Genomic DNA, 20,265 nt, shown 5'->3' with positions numbered 1-20,265 from the left:
TCTTCACTTTCTGCCATAAGGGTGGTGTCATCTGTATATCTGAGGTTATTGATATTTTTCCTGGCAATCTTGATTCCAGCTTGTGCTTCTTCCAGCCCAGCATTTATACACCCATAAGCAAAATAAAAACAGTCCAACAAAAATAAAGTCAGTAGATTGACCCAATGAACAAAGAAAACCAAAAATTATATCTATCAGTTAAGAACAAAACTATTGCATATATATTCTTTCTTTCCTTTCTTTCCCTTCCTCTCAACATATTTGTTAGTTTTATTTTCATTGCTTTATTTCCCATTTGGCACCTTGCTTTAGTTTTGTTTTCCAGTTTGTGTTTCAGTTAGTTTTGTTCTTAATTGGTAGATATAATTTTTGGTTTCCTTTATTCACTGGGTCAATTTGTTAGTTTTGTTTTCACCAGATGGTCAATACTGAAATCAGATTGATTATATTATTTGCAGCCAAAGATGGAGAAGCTCTATATAGCCAGCAAAAACAAGACTGGGAACTGACTGTGGCTCAGATTGTGAACTCCTTATTGCCAAATTCAGACTTAAATTGAAGAAAGTAGGGAAGACCACTAGACCATTCAGGTATGACCTAAATCAAATCCCTTAACGATTATACAGTGGAAGTGACAGATTCAAGGGATTAGATCTGATCAAGTGCCTGATGAACTATGGACGGAGGTTCGTGACATTATACAGAAGACAGGGATCAAGACCATTCCCAAGAAAAAGAAATGCAAAAAAGAAAAATGGCTGCCTGAGGAGGCCTTACAAATAGCTGTGAAAAGAAGAGAAGCAAAAAGGAAAGGAGAAAAGGAAAGATATACCCATTTGAGTGCAGAGTTCCAAAGAACAGCAAGGAGAGACAAGAAAGTCTTCCTCAGCGATCAGTGCAAAGAAATAGAGGGAAACAATAGAATGGGAAAGACTAGAGGTCTCTTCAAGAAAATCAGAGATACCAAAGGAACATTTCATGCAAAGATGGGCTCGATAAAGGACAGAAATGGTTTGGATCTAACAGAAGCAGAAGATATCAAGAAGAGGTGGTAAGAATACACAGAAGAACTGTACAAAAAAGATCTTTATGACCCAGATAATCACAATGGTGTGATCACTCAACTAGAGCCAGACATCCTGGAATGAGAAGTCAAGTAGGCCTTAGGAAGCATCACTATGAACAAAGCTAGTGGAGGTGATGGAATTCCAGTTGAGCTTTTTGAAATCCTAAAAGATGATGCTGTGAAGGTGCTGCACTCAATATGCCAGCAAATTTGGACAACTCAGCAGTGGCCACAGGACTGGAAAAGGTCAGTTTTCATTCCAATCCCAAAGAAAGGCAATGCCAAAGAATGCTCAAACTACCGCACAATTGCACTCATCTCATATGCTAGTAAAGTAATGCTCAAAACTCTCCATGCCAGGCTTCAACAGTATGTGACCCTGAACTTCCAGATATTCAAGCTAGATTTCAAAAAGGCAGAGGAACCAGAGATCAAATTGCCAACATCCTTTGGATTATCAAAAAAGCAAGAGAGTTCCAGAAAAACATTTACTTGTGCTTTATTGACTATGCCAAAGCCTTTGACTATGTGGATCACCACAAACTATGGAAAATTCTGAAAGAGATGGGAATACCAGACCACCTTACCTGCCTCTTGAGAAATCTGTATGCAGGTCAAGAAGCAACAGTTAGAACTGGACATGGAACTAACAGACTGGTTCCAAATCGGGAAAGGAGTACGTCAAGGCTATATATTGTCACCCTGCTTATTTAACTTATATGCAGAGTACATCATGAGAAACACTGGGCTGGATGAAGCACAAGCTGGAATCCAGATTGTTGGGAGAAATATCAACAACCTCAGATATGCAGATGACATCACCCTTATGACATAAAGTGAAGAAGAACTAAAGAGACTAATTGATGAAAATGAAAGAGGAGAGTGAAAAAGTTGGCTCAAAGCTCAATGTTCAGAAAACTAAGATCATGGTATCTGGCCCATTCACTTCATGGCAAACAGATGGGGAAACAATGGAAACAGTGAGACTTAATTTTTGGGTTTCAAAATCACTGCAGATGGTGATTGCAGCCATGAAATTAAAAGATGCTTACTCCTTGGAAGAAAAGTTATGACCAACCTAGACAGCATATTAAAAAGCAGAAACATTACTTTGACAACAAAGGTCAATCTAGTCAATCCTATGGTTTTTCCAGTAGTCATGTATGGATGTGAGAGTTGGACTACAAAGAAAGCTGAGCACCGAAGAATTGATGCTTTTCAACTGTGGTATTAGAAAAGACTACTGAGAGTCCCTGGGACTGCAAGGAGATCCAACCAGTCCATCCTAAAGGAAATCAGTCCTGAATATTCATTGGAAGGACTGATGTTGAAGCTGAAACTCCAATACTTTGGCTATGTGATGCGAAGAGCTGACTCATTTGAAAAGACCCTGATACTGGAAAGATTGAAAGCAGGAGGTGAAGAGGATGACAGAGAATGATATAGTTGGATGGCATCACCGACTCAATGGACATGAGTTTGAGTAAACTCTGGGAGTTGGTGATGGACAGTGAGGCCTGGCATGCTGCAGTCCATGGGGTCACAAAGAGCTGGACAAGACTGAGTGACTGAACTGAACTGAACTGCAAGGGGAAAAGAACAGTAGGAAAAGGAAACAAAGGAATATATGTAGAAAGATAGTAATTGGTTTAAAAAACGAAAAATTGAAATTAAAAAAAAGAGAAAAGAAAAAAAAAAAAAAAAGGAAAACTCCCCAGAACTGCAAAAGCCCAACATAGAAGCAGAGGTTTAAAACAACAATAAAAAATGTGACTGAGGAAAAAAAAAAAGCTCAGAAGCTTAATTAGATTTCATGATGCCAATAAAATTGACAACTACAAGAAGGAGAAAAAAAAATCCAAAAGTATCTACAGAACAAGTCAAAACATAAGAATAATAAATGTTTTTCTTGAGTCACTGGTGTCAGAGTTCTTTCCCCCTCTGGGAGTCACAGTGCACCTCACCTCCCTAGGATGCCCTCCAACACTGTGCTGATCTCTGGATCTGCTGTGGGGGCAGCTCAGATTCTAATCTGGTCCCACTCCTGTGCGTTCTTGCCTCCAATGTCCACAGCTATCAGAGCTAGTACGTTTTCTTTTGTGGGAGCTCTCAGTGGCCTTTTATATATTTCATAGACACAGAGTCTGCCTAGTTGATTCTGTAGATTTAATCTACAGCTTGTACATCTGGTGGGAAGGTTTTGGGTCTTCTTCTGTAGCCACACTGCCTCTGGGTTTCAACTGTGGTTTTATTTCCACCTCTACATGTGGGTCGTCCACTGGGGTTTGCTCCTGAGGCTGCCCTGGAGGACTTGGGTGTGCCCACGTGAGGGCCAGGTGTGGAGATGGTGCAGCTGCTTGGGTCACAGGGGTTCTGGCAGCACCAGGTACTCAGGGGAGTTGGTGGCTAGGGCAGCAGGAAATATAGTGCTCTAGAAGGGTATGGCAACCAGTATTGGCCAATACACTCCAGTATTCTTGGTTGGAGAATCCCCCTGACAGAGAAGCCTGGCAGGCCATAGTTCACAGGAGTGCAGAGTTGGACAGGACCGAAGCAGCCCTGTGCGCATAGATGCAAGACTTTTTTTTTGTCTGTGGCAGCTCTGCCCCAGTGAGAGTTGAGCATGAAGGTGGCACAGCTGCTTGGCTTGTGGGGACCCTGGCAGCACCAAGTGTGCAGGGACATGAACTGCCTCCACCATAGGAGTTATGGCACTCTCAGAGTCTTTTTTCGAGTCTCTTGGAGCTGGTGATCAGAAGGCCTCTTTGGCCAGTCTTTCTCTGTAGCTCCACCCATTCAGGCACTTAGAGTGCTTGCTCCCTTGCCTGGGGCCCTTCTCTGTTGTTCCGCATGTCAGGCACACAGAGGGGCCCCCTCGGCTGGGGTCCTACTCTGTAGTTTGGCACACCAGTCACTTAAAGGAGCACCCTGGGTGGGGTCCTACTCTGTAGTTCAGTGCATCAGGTGTTTGATGGGCCAGCCTCTCTATTGTTCAGCTGCCAACACTGGCATATGGGGACAGAGAGGCTATGGTGGAGGCTCCACCTGCTACGTGTGACTCAGCAGTATCGCCTGGCTTCCATGGCCGCCCGGTTTTCCTCCACAGGTATTTCCCACCACAGTCTCCTTCCTCACCTCCCCTTGATCCGTCTCTCCACAGTCAACAGCAGCCCTCGCCCTGGGATTGCTCCACAACCCCTAAACTCCAGCTCCCAGCCTCTGCGCCTTCCAGGGGACCTGCATCCCTGTCTGGGGCATGTATAGCTGTGGCAAGGACTGTCTGATTCTCATTCCATTTAGGCTGCCACAAAGCAGCTGTCTTACTCTCAGCCTTAAATGTTTCTCCTCCTACTCAGACAATTGCCCCAGTGTGGGGATCGGACCCCTGCCTCAGTTCCGCCACCCGCCAAGGGCAGGTCCGGTCCCGCTAACATTCCTGTTTTTCCCCCTAGTTCCTTTATCCTACCAAGTTTTGCATGGTTCTATATATTCTTTTCTGCTGGTCAAGTACTTCCATCTGCTCTCAGCTGGTGTTCTGCATGCACTTCTGTGTCTGAAGGTGTATTCCTGATGTATCCGTGAGAGAGATGTTCTCCATGTCCACCTGCTTCTCTGCCATCTTGTTCTCTCCTCAATGACATTTTTTTGTAGAAAAAGAAAAATCCACCTAAAGTTTACGTGAATCTCAAGGGACTCCAAAGAACCAAAACAATCTTGAAAAAGAAGGAAAAAGTTGTAAATCTCACACTTCTTGATTACAAAACATTACAAAACTACAATAATCAAGATAATGTGGTACTGGCTAAAGACAGACTATATAGATCAATGGAATAGAATAGAAAGCCTAGAAATAAACCCTCACATATATGGTCAAATGATTTTCTACAAGTGACCAAAACAACTCAATGTGGAAACGACAGTCTCTTAAAAAAATGGTGCTGGGAAAACTGGATATCCACAAGTAGAAGAATGAAGTTGGACTCTTGCCTTAAACCACATATAAGAAAAATAATGTGAAAAGGACTGAAGACCTATATGAAAGACCTAAAACTATAAAACTCCTAGAAGAAAACATTGGGGAAAAGCTTCATGATGTTGGTTCAGTAATGATTTCTTGGATATGACACCAAAGACAGAGACAACAAAATTTAAAAAAAAGGGGAATACATCAAACTTAAAAAATTCTGTGCAAATGGGAATGTGCATGTGTGCTAAGTCACTTCAGTTGTGTCCAACTCTTTGTAAGCCTATGGACTGCAGCCTGCCAGGCTCCTCTGTCCATGGGATTCTCCAGGTGTGAATACTGGAGTGAGTTGCCATGCCCTCCTCCAGGGATTCTTCCCAATCCAGGGATCAAACCCATATCTTTTATGTCGCCTGCATTGGTAGACAGGTTCTTTACCACTAGTGCCACCTGGGAAATACAAGGTTAAGTGTAGATGAAATAATAAGATTTGTAATCACTGAGATAATTTGATAATTAGAAGAAACTAACTTGATGTTCAGTTAAATCCAATTATGTTTTTAATTAGTGCTTTAGTATTTAAAATAATTTATATTGTATTATTTATGTGTGGATTTATTAATATGTCTATAGTTGTAGACTTTCAGGTGGTCCAGTGGTTAAGAATCTACCTGCCAATGCAAAGGACATGGGTTCGATAACTGGTCTGGGGAGATTCCACATGCCCCTAGGGCAGCTAAGCTCATAAGCCACAATTTACTGAAGCCTGTGTGTCCCAGAGCCCATGCTCTGCAACAAGAGAAGCCATTGCAATGACAGGCCTGCATATGGCAACTAAAGAGTAGCCCCCTGCTTGCTGCAACAAGAGAAAGCCCTCGTGCAGCAACCAAGACAAAAAATAAATAAAATTTTAAAAAATGTCTGTAGTTGTGTTAGTTGATGACACTGAATTTAATTGGGGTGACAGTAATAGCAGTTAAGGAACCACTTTCCCAATCTCTTTTAATGCTAATGAGATTAAATGGGTGTGTTGTGCAGTACATACAAGAAGTCTTTTTGAAAGAGAGAAGAGAACTCTATCCTTATTCCTCAATCCTGCTGTGCAGGACATGTAATGACAGGTTTTATTGCCACTCTGAACTGTGAAAAGATGAGCTGGAAAGAGCCTGCATCTCTGGAGCTGCCATACTAGATTTCTTTCACATAAGTTTCTATCTTGTTAAAGTTATTTTTATTTTGAAGTTACTATTATTGGCAGTTGGGGAGGATGAAGTTAAAGCAGCTGGCCTCCAACTTTTTGGTGTGTGTGTGTGTGTGTGTCTTGTGGGGAGCAAAGAGAAACGCTCCCAGGGGGCAAGTGACTCTGACTAATTTTTTCTCACTGGGCCTGCAGGTAATTAGACCAAGAGTTGGCAAAGTATGTCTCATTGGCCAGCTACTTGTTTTAAAAATAAAATTTTATTGGAACACAGCTTTATCCATTTATTTATGTATTGTCTGTGGTTGCTTTTGTGCTATGCTGGCAGAGTTGAGTAGCTGCAGAGACTGTATGGCCCATAAAGCATAAAAGATTTGTAGAAAAAGTTATGCTGACCCCTGAAATAAACTGATGATACATGATAGGGGGGAAGAGTCTTTTTCTATAGGATGCCCTGAGTAGGACATACCTGGATAAGTATTACTTAAAGTGAATAAACCCATAATCTATGAAGCATGGCTCCCTGATGACTGCCACAGAAGCCATCCAACTCTCTGGAATATAATATGGAGATGTTTTGTTACCTACATGCTTCCTACTGTGTGAAATAATAACCCTCAGAACCTTGTTTGGAGCTCTTCTCTACTAACCTCTGTTTTTAAACTCTGTTCTGCCCTATTGGTCTCCTTCTCTATGCTTATGCCAACATCCATAATATTTGATTAACTGTAGAGGTATAGCTGCATAATTGAAGAATTAGATAAGATCATGCTGAGCTTTGTTTTTAATGGATACCAAAATTTTCTTGCTGCCCTTTTATTTCTTTGTGTAATGTTATATAAAACTTATGTTTTGTTATGTAGAGGTATTTAGTGCTTCACTCAGATTCCTTTCAATCCTTTTTTCCCTTTGCTTTTTGGATACTTTTCTTAGAGCCTGCTCTGCTGAAAGACTGTGAGCGAGAAGTACTTGGGAATTTATGGTCCCAGGGTAGTTCTTTTCTTATGACGAATGTGTGAGAGAATATGAAGACTCCAGCTCCCTTGCCTGAGGTAGGGACAATCCCGAGGTACACATTTCACTCTGGAATTCTTTGCATGTTCAGGATGAAGCTACCCTTTGCAGGACTGAGAGCCTAACCTTGGGTGACTTCCTTCCCTGTCCTTCTCCCATGCCCTAGCTAGTTTCCTCTCGGAGTACGTTCTTTCTTGCACAGAAATCCTTTTCTCAGGGTCTGCTGCTGGGGAATCCAACTAAGAAGTAAAGAATACCCATGAATTTACCTTTTAAAATTGATGTTGAGATTTGCAGTCATGACAGCTCCGCCAGTACACGAACCAAGAGCAATATCTATCATTGTTGCCATGGCACCTCCATGAAGCAATCTAGGTACAACAGGAGGAAATGAGAAAGGTATCAGAAGTTTTGAGAACAGCCTCTTCAGAGACAAAAATTATCCAAGCATCCCATATAATTTATTTCTGAAAGTTCCACTTATTTAATAGTTCACATTCAAGGTACTAAATATCAAATTATATTCATGTTCTTCTCACCTTTGTTTTGTTCATAGCATAATACTGTAGTATTTGTAACAAAGCTAGAACCTAATAATAATCAGGTCACAAGTAAGCAAAAAGCTGAAATGCAATTTAGGAAATTTATGTTTTTATCAAACTATATAAACCATTGTTTAAAAATTTAGGAAATGCAGACAAACAGAAGAAAAAGAAACTAAAGATTATAAGGCCATCTGCTGCTGTTGCTAGGTCAGAGAAGGGAACTCACCTGTACTGTTGGGGGGAATGCAAGTTGGTACAACCACTAAGGAGAACAGTATGGAGGATCCTTAGAAAACTAAAAATAGAGTTACCATATGATCCAGCAATCCCACTTCTGGGCATACATCTAGATGAAAGTGTGCTAAGTCGCTCAGTCGTGTCCGACTCTTTGTGACTCCATGGACTGTAGCCCACCAGGCTCCTCTATCCATGGGATTCTCCAGACAAGAATACTAGAGTGGGGTGTCATGCCCTCCTCCAGGGGATCTTCCTGACCCAGGGATCAAGCCCACATCTCCTGCATTGCAGGTGGATTCTTTACTGCTGAGCCACCTTCAGGGAAGGCTATAAGGCCATCTAGTGACAAACCATTATTAACATGTTAATGATACTCTCTAAAATTATATGCTTGCACTACGTCCTATGCTTTTGTCATTCAATAATTTGCATCTCTCTCTCTCTCTCTATATATATATATCCATGTCAGTAAATATATATCTATATTACCACTTGAATGCCTTTATTGTAGTCCATTGATACAAGGCGATACTCATCTTAGATCCACATTTCTAGGCTATCATTCTTACCCAGGTACTCCTTGCAGATAAGGACCTCCTTGAAACAAGCAAACTGTCCTTTTCTCATCATTATTCTTGAATATCACATATTCAAAGCCCAGGCCATCCTCAAAGCCTCTGGTGAAGAGCTGGGCCTGTGATAATCGTTCTTCTTCCCCAAGCTTTGGGTCTGCAGGGCAATCAGATGGATGCGCACATGAGAAACAGGTATGAGAAAAACACCATGTCAGAGACAAATATCTGTTCCCTGTGAGAATCACAGGTCAATGGATGATTGATTAAAATGCCAGCCAGGTGCAAAATCGAAGGGGATGGGAGAGTTCCAAAGAAAGAGAATATAGGATATTTGTTCCTGTGGAATTGGTCTAAGTGGGGACACAGTAAAAAATAAATGAAATCAAAACAAAGTACTAACACATGGCAATCAGGAAATACAGTACATAAATGTGAAGGGAATATGGAATAATATAATAAAGTATAGACAGAAATCCTTCTTCAAATAAGTGCAGTTAAAATGGGATTTGAAGAGAGTGAGGAATGTAATAGTAGAGGAATTTTCCTTGCAGACATGAGTTTAACCTGTGCAGAAGATAGATATCATACTGAATCAGAAACTGAGCCAGTTCAACCCAATATTCAATGTGATTATGATGCCTGAGTCTGAAACTCAGGGTCAGAACCATTATGGTTCATGAAATCAAGTTAGTGGGTTGTAAGACTTTAAAAAGAAACTTAAAAAAAAATCCTCATGCTTCACATATATCCTGGATAAGTACTAGTGTACTCATTTAGATATGTTTTCTCAGTTATACAACTGTGCACAAGTTGTGCGTTCTGGGTTGTGAGTCAAAATGTAGGTAACTTCAAAATAAAGACTAAAAACTACTGCTCTGAGGGAAGGGCATATTTTTTCTTTCATATACATTTTAAGATTTAATTCCCAAAACTCTCAGCTTTCTTTTACAGCTCATCATGATTTGCTATGTATAATGCTGTTTCCTTTATTGCTATAAGATTTACATTTACAAACTTGGAAAAGGATATGAGATGAGACGATCTGGGAGAAGTGGGGAGGACAAGAAAGGATGCCTGTTATTTATGTCTTGAGCATTTGGTGGCAGACACCCTGTCTTTTGCACTCCATGTGCTCAACAACTGGCACATAGGCACACACTATGTTCATTCTAGCAGTTGTTGAGAAATTGAATGATTTGAAGAGCCAAAGAAACTTAAAATTGAGAATCAGTCTCATGGCACAGTAGAAAGAGTCTTGTCCTGAGAGTCGGAAAATTTTTTGTGACTTAGCTTTAGCCTAGAATTTGCTCCTTTCTCCATATTTTCTCCATACAGCGAGTAGATAAATCCAAATGACCCCTAACGTTTGTCCCAACTCTGACATTCTGGGACTTCAGGATAAGATAAGCATCAAGTCTTTCTAATTTTTTACTTAGGATTTCAGAACTTCTGGTCTAGATTACTAAACATTGAGGTTACCTTATAAAAATGAGGGAAAAAAGATGGTGGGAAAGTCTGTTAGAAATGCAGGCTCTTGGGCTCTACTCCTGACCTACTGAAGCTGAACCTACAGTTTAACAAGATTCCCAGCTACTTCATATTCATGTTAAAATCTGAGAAGAACTGGTCTTTTAATACATGAGATAACACTGAAGGTAGCAGAGGAGTAACATGATCAAATTTGCATTCAGAATCTCTGCCAGCCGGATGAAAGGAGGCCGATAAGAAAGATGAGTGAGGGGCTTCCCTGGTGGCTCACTGGTAAAAGAATCCACCTGCCAATGCAGGGCACACAGGTTTGATCCCTGCTGGGGAAGACCCCACATGCCAAGGAGCAACTAAGCCCATGTGCCACAATTATTGAGCCTGTGATCTAGAGCCCAGGAACCACAACTACCGAGCCCACACTCTGCAACTAGTGAACCCTGTGGGCCATAGAGCCCGTGCTCTGCAACAAGAGAAGCCTGCATACTGCAACAGAGTAGCCCCTGCTTGCTGCAACTAGAGAAAAACCCACACCTCAACTAGAGAAAAGCACACACAGCAACGAAGACCCAGCATAACCAAAACTGAATAAATAAATAAAAATTTAAAAAAAAGAGAGCCTATTAAAAAAAAAAAAGATGAGTGAGAAGATCACTGAAACACTATCAAATCACAACCACCAAACTTTTCGGAGTCGAGGGGTGATTTTTTCCAGCTATGTGAGGGCCTGTGCAAATACGTGGTGGCAGATGGCTGGATTCATCCAGGGCTGGGGTTATCCTGCACAAGTACGCTAAAGAAGTTCAGATAAAAGAGGGCTATGGAGATAGTGAGAAAGTAGAGGACTCAATGAGATGACTCAATGAGTCTTAATGAAGCCAAATAATTTTTTCTGTGGGGCCTTTGCACAAGTAAGCTGGTAGGAAAAAGGTTGTAGTCAAAAAAAGGATGTCTAGTCCAGGTTGAATCACCAGTCCAGGTTCGATGCAGGATACAGGAAGCTTGGGGATGGTGCACTGGGATGGTCCAGAGGGATGGTATGGGGAGGAAGGCGGGAGGGGGGTTCAGGATGGGGAACACATGTACACCCGTGATGGATGCAATAAATTTATTAAAAAAAAAAAAAAAAGGATGTCTAAATGTGTGAATTTGGAGGTTGTGCATTTTCTGAAGACGAAAAGGCTCAAGATGTCTACAGGAGCATGTTGCTGGGGCTGTGCAAAAGAAAGTTTATGAGGAGGTAAATAAACCAAGTAGCCATTATCTGGATGCTGGGTTGCCGAGAATACTGTATGGAACTGGGTAGAGAGGAAGAGTTAACCAGGTGCTGAAATGCTCAACATATGAGGGAGAGGTTGGTAGATGATAGAGGAAGTTGAGGGTGATAAAGTCAGAAGGTATAAACCTCAAAAGGAATGGGGTTTTCTAAGAAGCAGAGGAAGTAATGATTTGAAAGCAAGTGTGGGTAGAAGAGAGGACCTCAAACTCCTCCCTAGTCTGAGAGGGTCAAGTTTCAGGCAAGAGAGGGTAGTTAGGTTGGATGAAAGGATGAGCAGAAACATGTGGGTGGGAACTGAACCCTGGAAACCACTGATATTTACAGAGTGGATAGAAGGAGAAAGGGAAAATTGCTCAGAGAAGTTTGTGAAAGCCAACAGACAAAACATTTCAAGGAGAATGAAATTAATAGCTAGATCGAGCACAGTAAGGACTGAAAAATGTCCATCAAACTTGACAATTAGGTTGCTAGTGGCTTAAGTGAAGAAATTTCAGTAGAGCTATTAGCATAGAAGCCAAACTGTACTGGTTAAGTATATTCAATTAATTGTGTGAGGTGTTCAATAGTTAGAGTGGAATTAGTACTACAAACTGCTAAATTTCCCCCTTATTTGTAAAATGGTTAATTCTCATTTCTCTCTATACTGGTAGTTCTATAAAGAAACTTATAAATAACCATTTTTTTTGGTAAAGGTGGTTTTATTTTTGTTTCATTCCTTCAGCAAATACTGAAGTACTCAGCAAATGCCATGAGGAAACTGAGGCAAGGAAAGGTAAAATTACTTGCCCAAAGCAACACAGCTTTAAATTGTGGAAGCAAAATTTGAATGCACTCACTAAATTTCAACCATTAGATGAGGAAGTTATCTTTTGGATGGCCTCTAAAGCCATGTGACTGAATGAGATTACCAACAGAGTATAGTGAAGCAAGGAGTACTAAGGTTGGAGACATGGGGCATCCTAACACCAAGTTTGAGGACAAGGAGGAACCGGCAAAAGAAACTAAAAGTCAAGAGGCAGTGAAGTAGAAGAATGTGGTGTCTTGGAAGCCACGTTCAAGGAGAAAGGAGTCGTCAGCTGTGCCAAAAGCTAAGTGAGGTCACTGGTTAGCAACATGAAGGTCATCGGTGACAGTAGTTCTGATGGAGTGGTGTGAGTGACAGTCTGCCTGGAGAGGGTTTAAGAGAGACTAGGAAGAAAGAAACTGAGATGTGGCATGTCTGTACACTGATGAGAAAGATGTAGCAGAGAAGGGATGTCCTTAAGTAGGCCAAAGGGGTATAGTGCACACATCGACAGCTTGACCTCTCATTAGCGTATGGTTACTTCATTCACCACAGGACAAAGCAGAACATCAGGCACAGATACAGGGAGGAAGCAGGGGTTGTTTGGAAATTCTCTTCTGATTGCTTTGATTTTCTATGAAACAGGAGACAAGAGCAGCTAAGAGTAAGGCTTGAGAAAAAGAAGGTAGGAGACAGTCATCCAGGAGAGCAGGAGAGTGAGGAGACAAGGGAAAAAATGAAATACGATGGCCAGGCAACAATAAGGACCTACTTGGGGTCCTTAGACAAACAAGCATCATGGGAAGTCCCTGGCCCAGTGGTTTGGGCTCTCTGTTCCCACCGCAGATGGCATGGGTTCTAATCCTGGCTGGGAAACTAAGATACAGGAAGTTGCACAGCATGGCCAAAAGAAAAAAGAAAACAACCCCAAAACATCACAATCCCCAAATGCCTCCCTAAAGATATGTTTACATGATTAAAAGGTAATGAGTAAAATGAGAAATATCTGTAAAAACTTCATGAAGTCAGGAACCCTATCTGTGCACTCAGGCTTATTTCAGGAATATGCTTTGTAGAGCACAGATCCTCAACAGATAGTTGCTGAATGAACATACAAAGGGTGTTGCAAGTAGGAAACCAAAAAGGCTGACTCTAAAAATAAAGAATGTATACATTTTAGGCATTTTATATATATATATATATACACACACACACACACACCCCCAGTATGCTACTGGAGATCAGTGGAGAAATAACTCCAGAAAGAAAGAACAGATGGAGCCAAAGCAAAAACCACACCCAGTCGTGGATGTGACTTGTGATGGAAGTAGAGTCCAATGCTGTAAATAGCAATATTGCATAGGAACCTGGAATGTTAGGTCCATGAATCAAGGCAAATTGGAAGTGGTCAAACAGGAGATGCTAAGAGTGAACATCGACATTTTAGGAATCAGCAAACTAAAATGGACTGGAATGGGTGACTTTAACTCAGATGACCATTACATCTACTACTGAGGGCAAGAATCCCTTAGAAGAAATGGAGTAGCCATTATGGTCAACAAAAGAGTCCAACATGCAGTACTTGGATGCAATCTCAAAAATGACAGAATGATTTCTGTTCATTTCCAAGGCAAACCATTCGATATCACAGTAATCCAAGTCTATGCCCCGACCAGTAATATTGAAGAAGCTGAAGCTGAACAGTTCTATGAAGAGCTACAAAACCTTCTAGAACTAACACCCAAAAAAGATGTCCTTTTTATTATAGGGGACTGGAATGCAAAAGTAGAAAGAAAAGAAACACCTGGAGTAACAGGCAAATTTGGCCTTGGAGTACAGAATGAAGCAGGGCAAAGGCTAATAGAGTTTTGCTAAGAGAACACACTGGTCATAGCAAACACCTTCTTCCAGTAACACAAGAGAAGACTCTACACATGGACATCACCAGATGGTCAATACTGAAATCAGACTGATTATATTCTTTGTAGCCAAAGATGAAGAAGCTCTATACAGTCAGCAAAAACAAGACCAGGAGCTGACTGTGGCTCAGATTATGAGCTCCTTATTGCCAAATTTGGAGAAGGCAATGGCACCCCACTCCAGTACTCTTGCCTGGAAAATCCCATGGACAGAGGAGCCTGGTAGGCTGCAGTCCATGGGTCGCTGGGAGTCAGACACTACTGAGCGACTTCACTTTCACTTTTCACTTTCATGCATTGGAGAAGGAAATGGCAACCCACTCTAGTGTTCTTGCCTGGAGAATCCCAGGGATGGGGGAGCCTGGTGGGCTGCCGTCTATGGGGTCGCACAGAGTTGGACACGACTGAAGCGACTTAGCAGCAGCAGCAGCAGCAGCATTGCCAAATTCAGACTTAAATTGAAGAAAGTAGGGAAAACCACTAGATCATTCAGGTATGACCTAAATAAAATCCCTTATGATTATACAGTGGAACTGACAAATAGATTCAAGGGATTAGATCTGATAGACAGAGTGCCTGAAGAACTATGAACAGAGGTTCATGACATTGTACATGAGGCAGTGATCAAGACCATCCCCAAGAAAAAGAAATGCAAAAAGCCAAAATGGTTGTCTGAGGAGGCCTTACAAATAGCTATGAAAAGAAAGGAAGCAAAAGGCAAAGGAGAAAAGGTATACCCTTTTGAAAAGGGTTTACCCATTTGAATGCAGAGTTCCAAAGAATAGCAAGGAGAGATAAGAAAGGCTTCCTCTGTGGTCAATGCAAAGAAATAGAGGAAAACAATAGAATGGGAAAGAGTAGAGATCTATTCAAGAAAATTAGAGATACCAAGGGAACATTTCATGCAAAAACAAGCACAATAAAGGAAATAAATGGTATTGTCCTAACAGAAGCAGAAATATTAAGAAGAGGTGGCAAGGCTGCCATCTATGGGGTCGCACAGAGTCGGACACGACTAACGCGATGCAGCAGCAGCAGCAGCATACAAAAAAGATCTTCACGACCCAGATAATCACAATAGTGTGATCACTGAACTAGGGCCAGACATCCTGGAATGAAAAAAGTGGGCCTTAGGAAGTATCACTATGAAAAAAGCTAGTGGAGGTGATGGAATTCCAGCTGAGCTTTTTGAAATCCTAAAAGATGATGCTGTGAAAGTGCTGCACTCAATATGCCAGCAAATTTGGAAAACTCAGCAGTGGCCACAGGACTGGAAAAGGTCAGTTTTCATTCCAATCCCAAAGAAAGGCAATGCCAAAGAATGCTCAGACTACTGCACAATTGCACTTATCTCACACGCTAGCAAAGTAATGCTCAAAAGTCTCCAAGCCAGGCTTCAACAGTACGTGAACCCTGAACTTCCAGATGTTCAAGCTGGTTTTAGAAAAGGCAGAGGAACCAGAGATCAAATTGCCAACATCTGTTGGATCATTGAGAAAGGAAGAGAGTTTCAGAAAAACATCTATTTCTGCTTTCTTGACTATGCCAAAGCCTTTGACTGTGTGGATCACAATAAACTGTGGAAAATTCTGAAAGAGATGGGAATACCAGACCCGACCTGCCTCCTGAGAAATCTGTATGCAGGTCAAGAAGCAACAGTTAGAACTGGACATGGAACAATAGACTGGTTCCAAATAGGAAAAGGAGTACATCAAAGCTGTATATTGGCACCCTGTTATTTAACTTATATGCAGAGTACATCATGAGAAAGACTGGGCTGGATGAAGCACAAGCTGGAATCAAGATTGCCAGGAGAAATATCAATAACCTCAGATATGCAGATGACACCACACTTATGGCAGAAAGCGAAGAAGAACTAAAGAGTCTCTTAATGAAAGTGAAAGAAAAGAGTGAACAAGTTGGCTTAAAGCTCAACATTCAGAAAACAAAGATCATGGCATCTGGTCCCATCACTTCATAGCAAATAGATGGAGAAACAGTGGAAACAGTGGTAGACTTAATTTTTGGGGGCTCCAAAATCACTGCAGATGGTGACTGCAGCCATGAAATTAAAAGACGCTTACTCCTTGGAAGAAACATTATGACCAACCTAGATAGCATTATTAAAAAGCAGAGACATTACTTTGTCAACAAAGGTCTGTCTAGTCAAGGCTATGGGTTTTCCAGTGGTCATGTATGGATGTGAGAGATGGACTGTAAAGAAAGCTGAGTGCTGAAGAATTGATGTTTTTGAATTGTGGTGTTGGAGAAGACTCTTGAGAGTCCCTTGGACTGCAAGGAGATCCAACCAGTCCATCCTAAAGGAAATCAGTCCTGAATTGGAAGGACTGATGTTGAAGCTGAAACTCCAGTACCTTGAAGGCAGGAAGAGAAGGAGATGACAGAGGATGAGATGGCTGGATGGCATCACCGACTCAATGGACATAAGTTTGGGTAAACTCCGGGAGTTGGTGATGGACAGGGAGGCCTGGCGTGCTGCAGCACACGAGGTCACAAAGAGTTGGACACGACTGAGCGACTGAACTGAACTAAACTGGACTATACAATCCATGATATTCTCCAGGCCAGAGTACTGGAGTGTGTAGATGCTCCCTTCTCCAAGGGATCTTTCCAACCCAGGGATCAAACCCAGGTCTCCCACATTGGAGGCAGATTTTTTACCAACTGAGCCACCGGGGAAGCTCCCAACATGTTCTCTATTACAAAACAACTGACGTTAACTTTTTGCAAGGGAGAAATATCAATAACCTCAGAAATTTACATATAAAGGAAATATCCATCTCTGTATCAGTAAGAGACAGAAAACTCTGTATCACAAGAGACTCTTTTCAAGGGAGAAAGCAACAACTTACATCTTTTCCTGGTAATCTCCCCATACTGCCTCCTATCCCTAACCCTTTTCTTTTGCCTTTAGTTGAAATGGTATTTAACCCAGTGGCTTAGACCATCTAGGGGAGTTACTCACTACTTTCCCCTGGGTATCTCCCAGGTATACATGAGGTATATGTGCTAATAAATTTCCTTTAAAAAAAAAAAAAAAAAGCAATGGGTAGAAAAGGTGGCTGTACATTGTTCCTCCCAATTCCTATATGAGGACTCTCTTTTGTTGTTATTGAAGTGCATCTATTTTTTTCACAGCGTGTATTACCATCTGACTTACTTTGTTTTCATTACTTAGTGGTTTGTCTCTCATTACTCCAGAAGGGCAGAGGTTTTAGGTAAAAAATAGAAACAAAAAACCAAGTACAGCATCTTAAGCAGGTTCCCTGGTGTGTGTTTCCTCCCTCCCTTCTTATTTCTCTTCTTCCTACAAGTATGTATAAGGCACTTACTATGTACCGGGTACTATTCTAAGCACTGGAGATATAGTGGGGAATAAAACACATAAAAATCTCTGCCCTTATGAAGCAAACACTCTAGTGGTGAGAGATAAACCGTTAAAAAAACACAAAGCATTGTCTTATGGAGATAAGTACTATGGAAAAAATAAATAAATATACCTTAAAAATGCATATTATTAAGTGAAAGAAAACAATCTGAAAAGACTACATACTGTATGTATTTTGGAAGAAGCGAAATTATGGAGAGAGTGAAAAGATCAGTGGTCACCAAGGGTTTGGAGGGAGGAGGGAGAGATGAACAGAAGGAACACAGTGAATTATTAAGGCAGTGGAACTATTCAGTATGATACATGTCATTATACATTTGTCCAGCTGCATAAAGTATTACACAAAGAATGAGCCCTGATGTAAACTATGGACTTAAGTTCATGTTACCAATACAGTCTCATCATCATAACAAACATACTTTACTATCATAAGATATTAATAAATGGGAACCTGGCAGAGGGAAGTAAGGGATATTTGAGAACTCTGCACTTTCCACTCTTTTCACTATAGACCTGAAACTACTACTAAAAAAAAAATCTATTAATTAAAACACACACACACAGGACAAGAAGTGCCATGTGTGTGTATGTTGGAGGTGGGGTTGTCTGCCATGGGAGTTTAGAGTCTGTGAGATGAGGGGGTGACTTGAGTGTTCTGAGCTTCCTAGGGGGACAGAGCCACATATTGGGATAAATAGTAAATTAAGGTTAGTGATGACAGCCTCAAGACAGAAAGGTGATGAGAATGTGGGAGGGTGGAGGCTTTCTGGGACCCCTTCCTGCTAATGCTGATGATGATGCCATGGTGGGGGCAGTCTTATTTAATGGCAATAGACTTTATGCTCTCCCACAATCTGCAAAATTTATTGCGATTTCTGGCCTATAAAACTGGAGAATATAGCAACCCCCTGCACGTTCCTCCTTCCTTTTTCAAGTGATAACTAGTGCTTCAATCTGTTCTTAATTTTATATTTGATATTTAAGTTTTATATTTGATATTTGATATTATGGGAGAGTAGCTGTTCCTACCAAGGAAATAGGTCGTGAAGTCTTCACTCTCTTGAGTAGATCTACGTTTATATGAAGGCAAACGTTCCCAGGAGCCGTCTTCACATTTCTTCATAAACTGGTCAAAAAGGAGTTTTAAGTCCTTGCTCCAGCTGGGGTTGGGGAGAGCCCAGTCCTTATGAATGACTTTCTCAGTAGAAAACAACCTCTAAAAGGAGAAAAAGGAGAGTAAAGGAAGGTACATCCTATTTCATAACATATTCTATTTTCTAAGACTATCTTACTGCTTTTCCTCTTCCCTAAAGCTTGTCATTTTGAAGTGGAAACAAATTTCTAGCATCACCTGGTCCTCCCTCCTTAGGAGAAATGGGAGATTGAGAGGATAAATGATTTGCTCAAAGTCATCCAACTAGCTAGTTGCAGAGTTGGTATTAAGCCCAGGTCTGCAGAGCCCATTCTTTTTCTCAAACCTTAATGAAGCACAAGTGAGCCAGAAACTGGTGATAAAGAAAGATGAAGGTCAGACAACTTTTCTCTACGTAAAAGGTGCTACCAGTGGGAAACACACAGGAAGCCAGAGCACAGGGGAGAGGTATTCATCTCAGATTGCGTAATCAGGGAGGGGGTCCTTTGACTTGAATCTTCACTAGATTCAATTAGACAAGCAGAAATCAGCCAGACAGAAAGAGTATTGTAGGCAAAGGAATATTGTGTGCAAAGGCAAGGAGACATGAAACAGTTTTGAGGGGCCTTAAACAACCATATGAAGTATGTACTAATTATATCCCCATTTTACAGATGATGAAACTAGGAGCTCAGGACTTACCTGGTGTCCAGTGGTTAAGAGTCTGCCTTCTAATGCAGGGGACTTGGGTTTGATCCCTGGTTGGGGAACTAAGAACCCACATGCTGAGGGGCAACTATGATAGTGGACTGCAATGAGAAGCCCTGCAATAGTGCGCTAGAACTAGGAGAAGCCCTGTGTGCTGCTGAAGACCAGTGCAGTCAACAAACAAGTAAATAACAAATAAAAGAAACAAGGCCTCAAGGAAGTTTGGCATTGTTTCAGTACAAGGGGAGGAGCAAGGGCCTGACTGTGGGATGCTTCCACATTAAGTTAACTGGTTTGAATTGCATCTGCAGTGCTCTTGGTGGGATTTTAAATGAGGGAGTGACAAGATCAGATTTGGTCATAATATGAAAGATAGGGAGAGTGATTTCAAAATTGGAATTAGAGGGCCTTGTTCGGAAGCTACTGGAGTAACTCAGCTGAAAAATTATGAGTGCATGAAGCAGAACTGGTGACTATTTGGATAAAGGAGAGTGAGGGAAGAGGAAAAATACCAGAGCTAATCCCAGGTTTCTGAACTATGCAACAAAGTCAGTGAAAGAGCTAAATGTTCTTTCAGAAAGAGAACAGAAAGACAACACAAAGAAAGAGGAGGAGGAGGTTGGAGGAGAAAAGTTCTCCTTTGTGGTGTCACAATAACCACAGCTTCCACCAGTGCCATTTCCCTGTAGCATTCAGCACTGCTACCACACCTGTGCCCACGCAGCAGGTGGAAAGGTGCAGCGGCCCTGGAGGATGAGGGACAAAGTGTCGCCTGCAAAGGAGCTGAACAAAGCAAATGTCCACAGGCACCACAAAGGAAAATCAGGTACTGTGACTTGTGCAGAAGTCCTAGAACATTAAGATTGCAGAAGCTATCACCTCTGTAGTATTCTACTTCCAGTCACCCTTACCAAGTCATTCAGATTCAAAGTACCTACAACACTTGGACT

General features: G+C 41.5%; 1 protein-coding gene across 1 annotated transcript in view; it reads right to left on the bottom strand.

Moving 5' to 3' along the window:
- The window catches only part of THEM4 (thioesterase superfamily member 4), a 49,061-nt gene that overhangs the window by 17,218 nt on the left and 11,578 nt on the right, over positions 1-20,265 (bottom strand). Inside the window, exons 2-4 of the mRNA XM_010857469.1 lie at positions 18,505-18,691; positions 8,594-8,753; positions 7,512-7,613 (exon numbers count right to left, since the gene is read on the bottom strand). Coding sequence (XP_010855771.1) covers positions 7,512-7,613; positions 8,594-8,753; positions 18,505-18,691 — 449 coding nt within the window. The remainder of the gene's footprint in view (positions 1-7,511; positions 7,614-8,593; positions 8,754-18,504; positions 18,692-20,265) is intronic.

This window comes from Bison bison, unplaced genomic scaffold (assembly GCF_000754665.1).
Source record: "Bison bison bison isolate TAMUID 2011002044 unplaced genomic scaffold, Bison_UMD1.0 scf7180017864381, whole genome shotgun sequence".
Classification (NCBI taxonomy): domain Eukaryota; kingdom Metazoa; phylum Chordata; class Mammalia; order Artiodactyla; family Bovidae; genus Bison; species Bison bison.
This window is presented reverse-complemented; position numbering and strand designations above follow the sequence as displayed.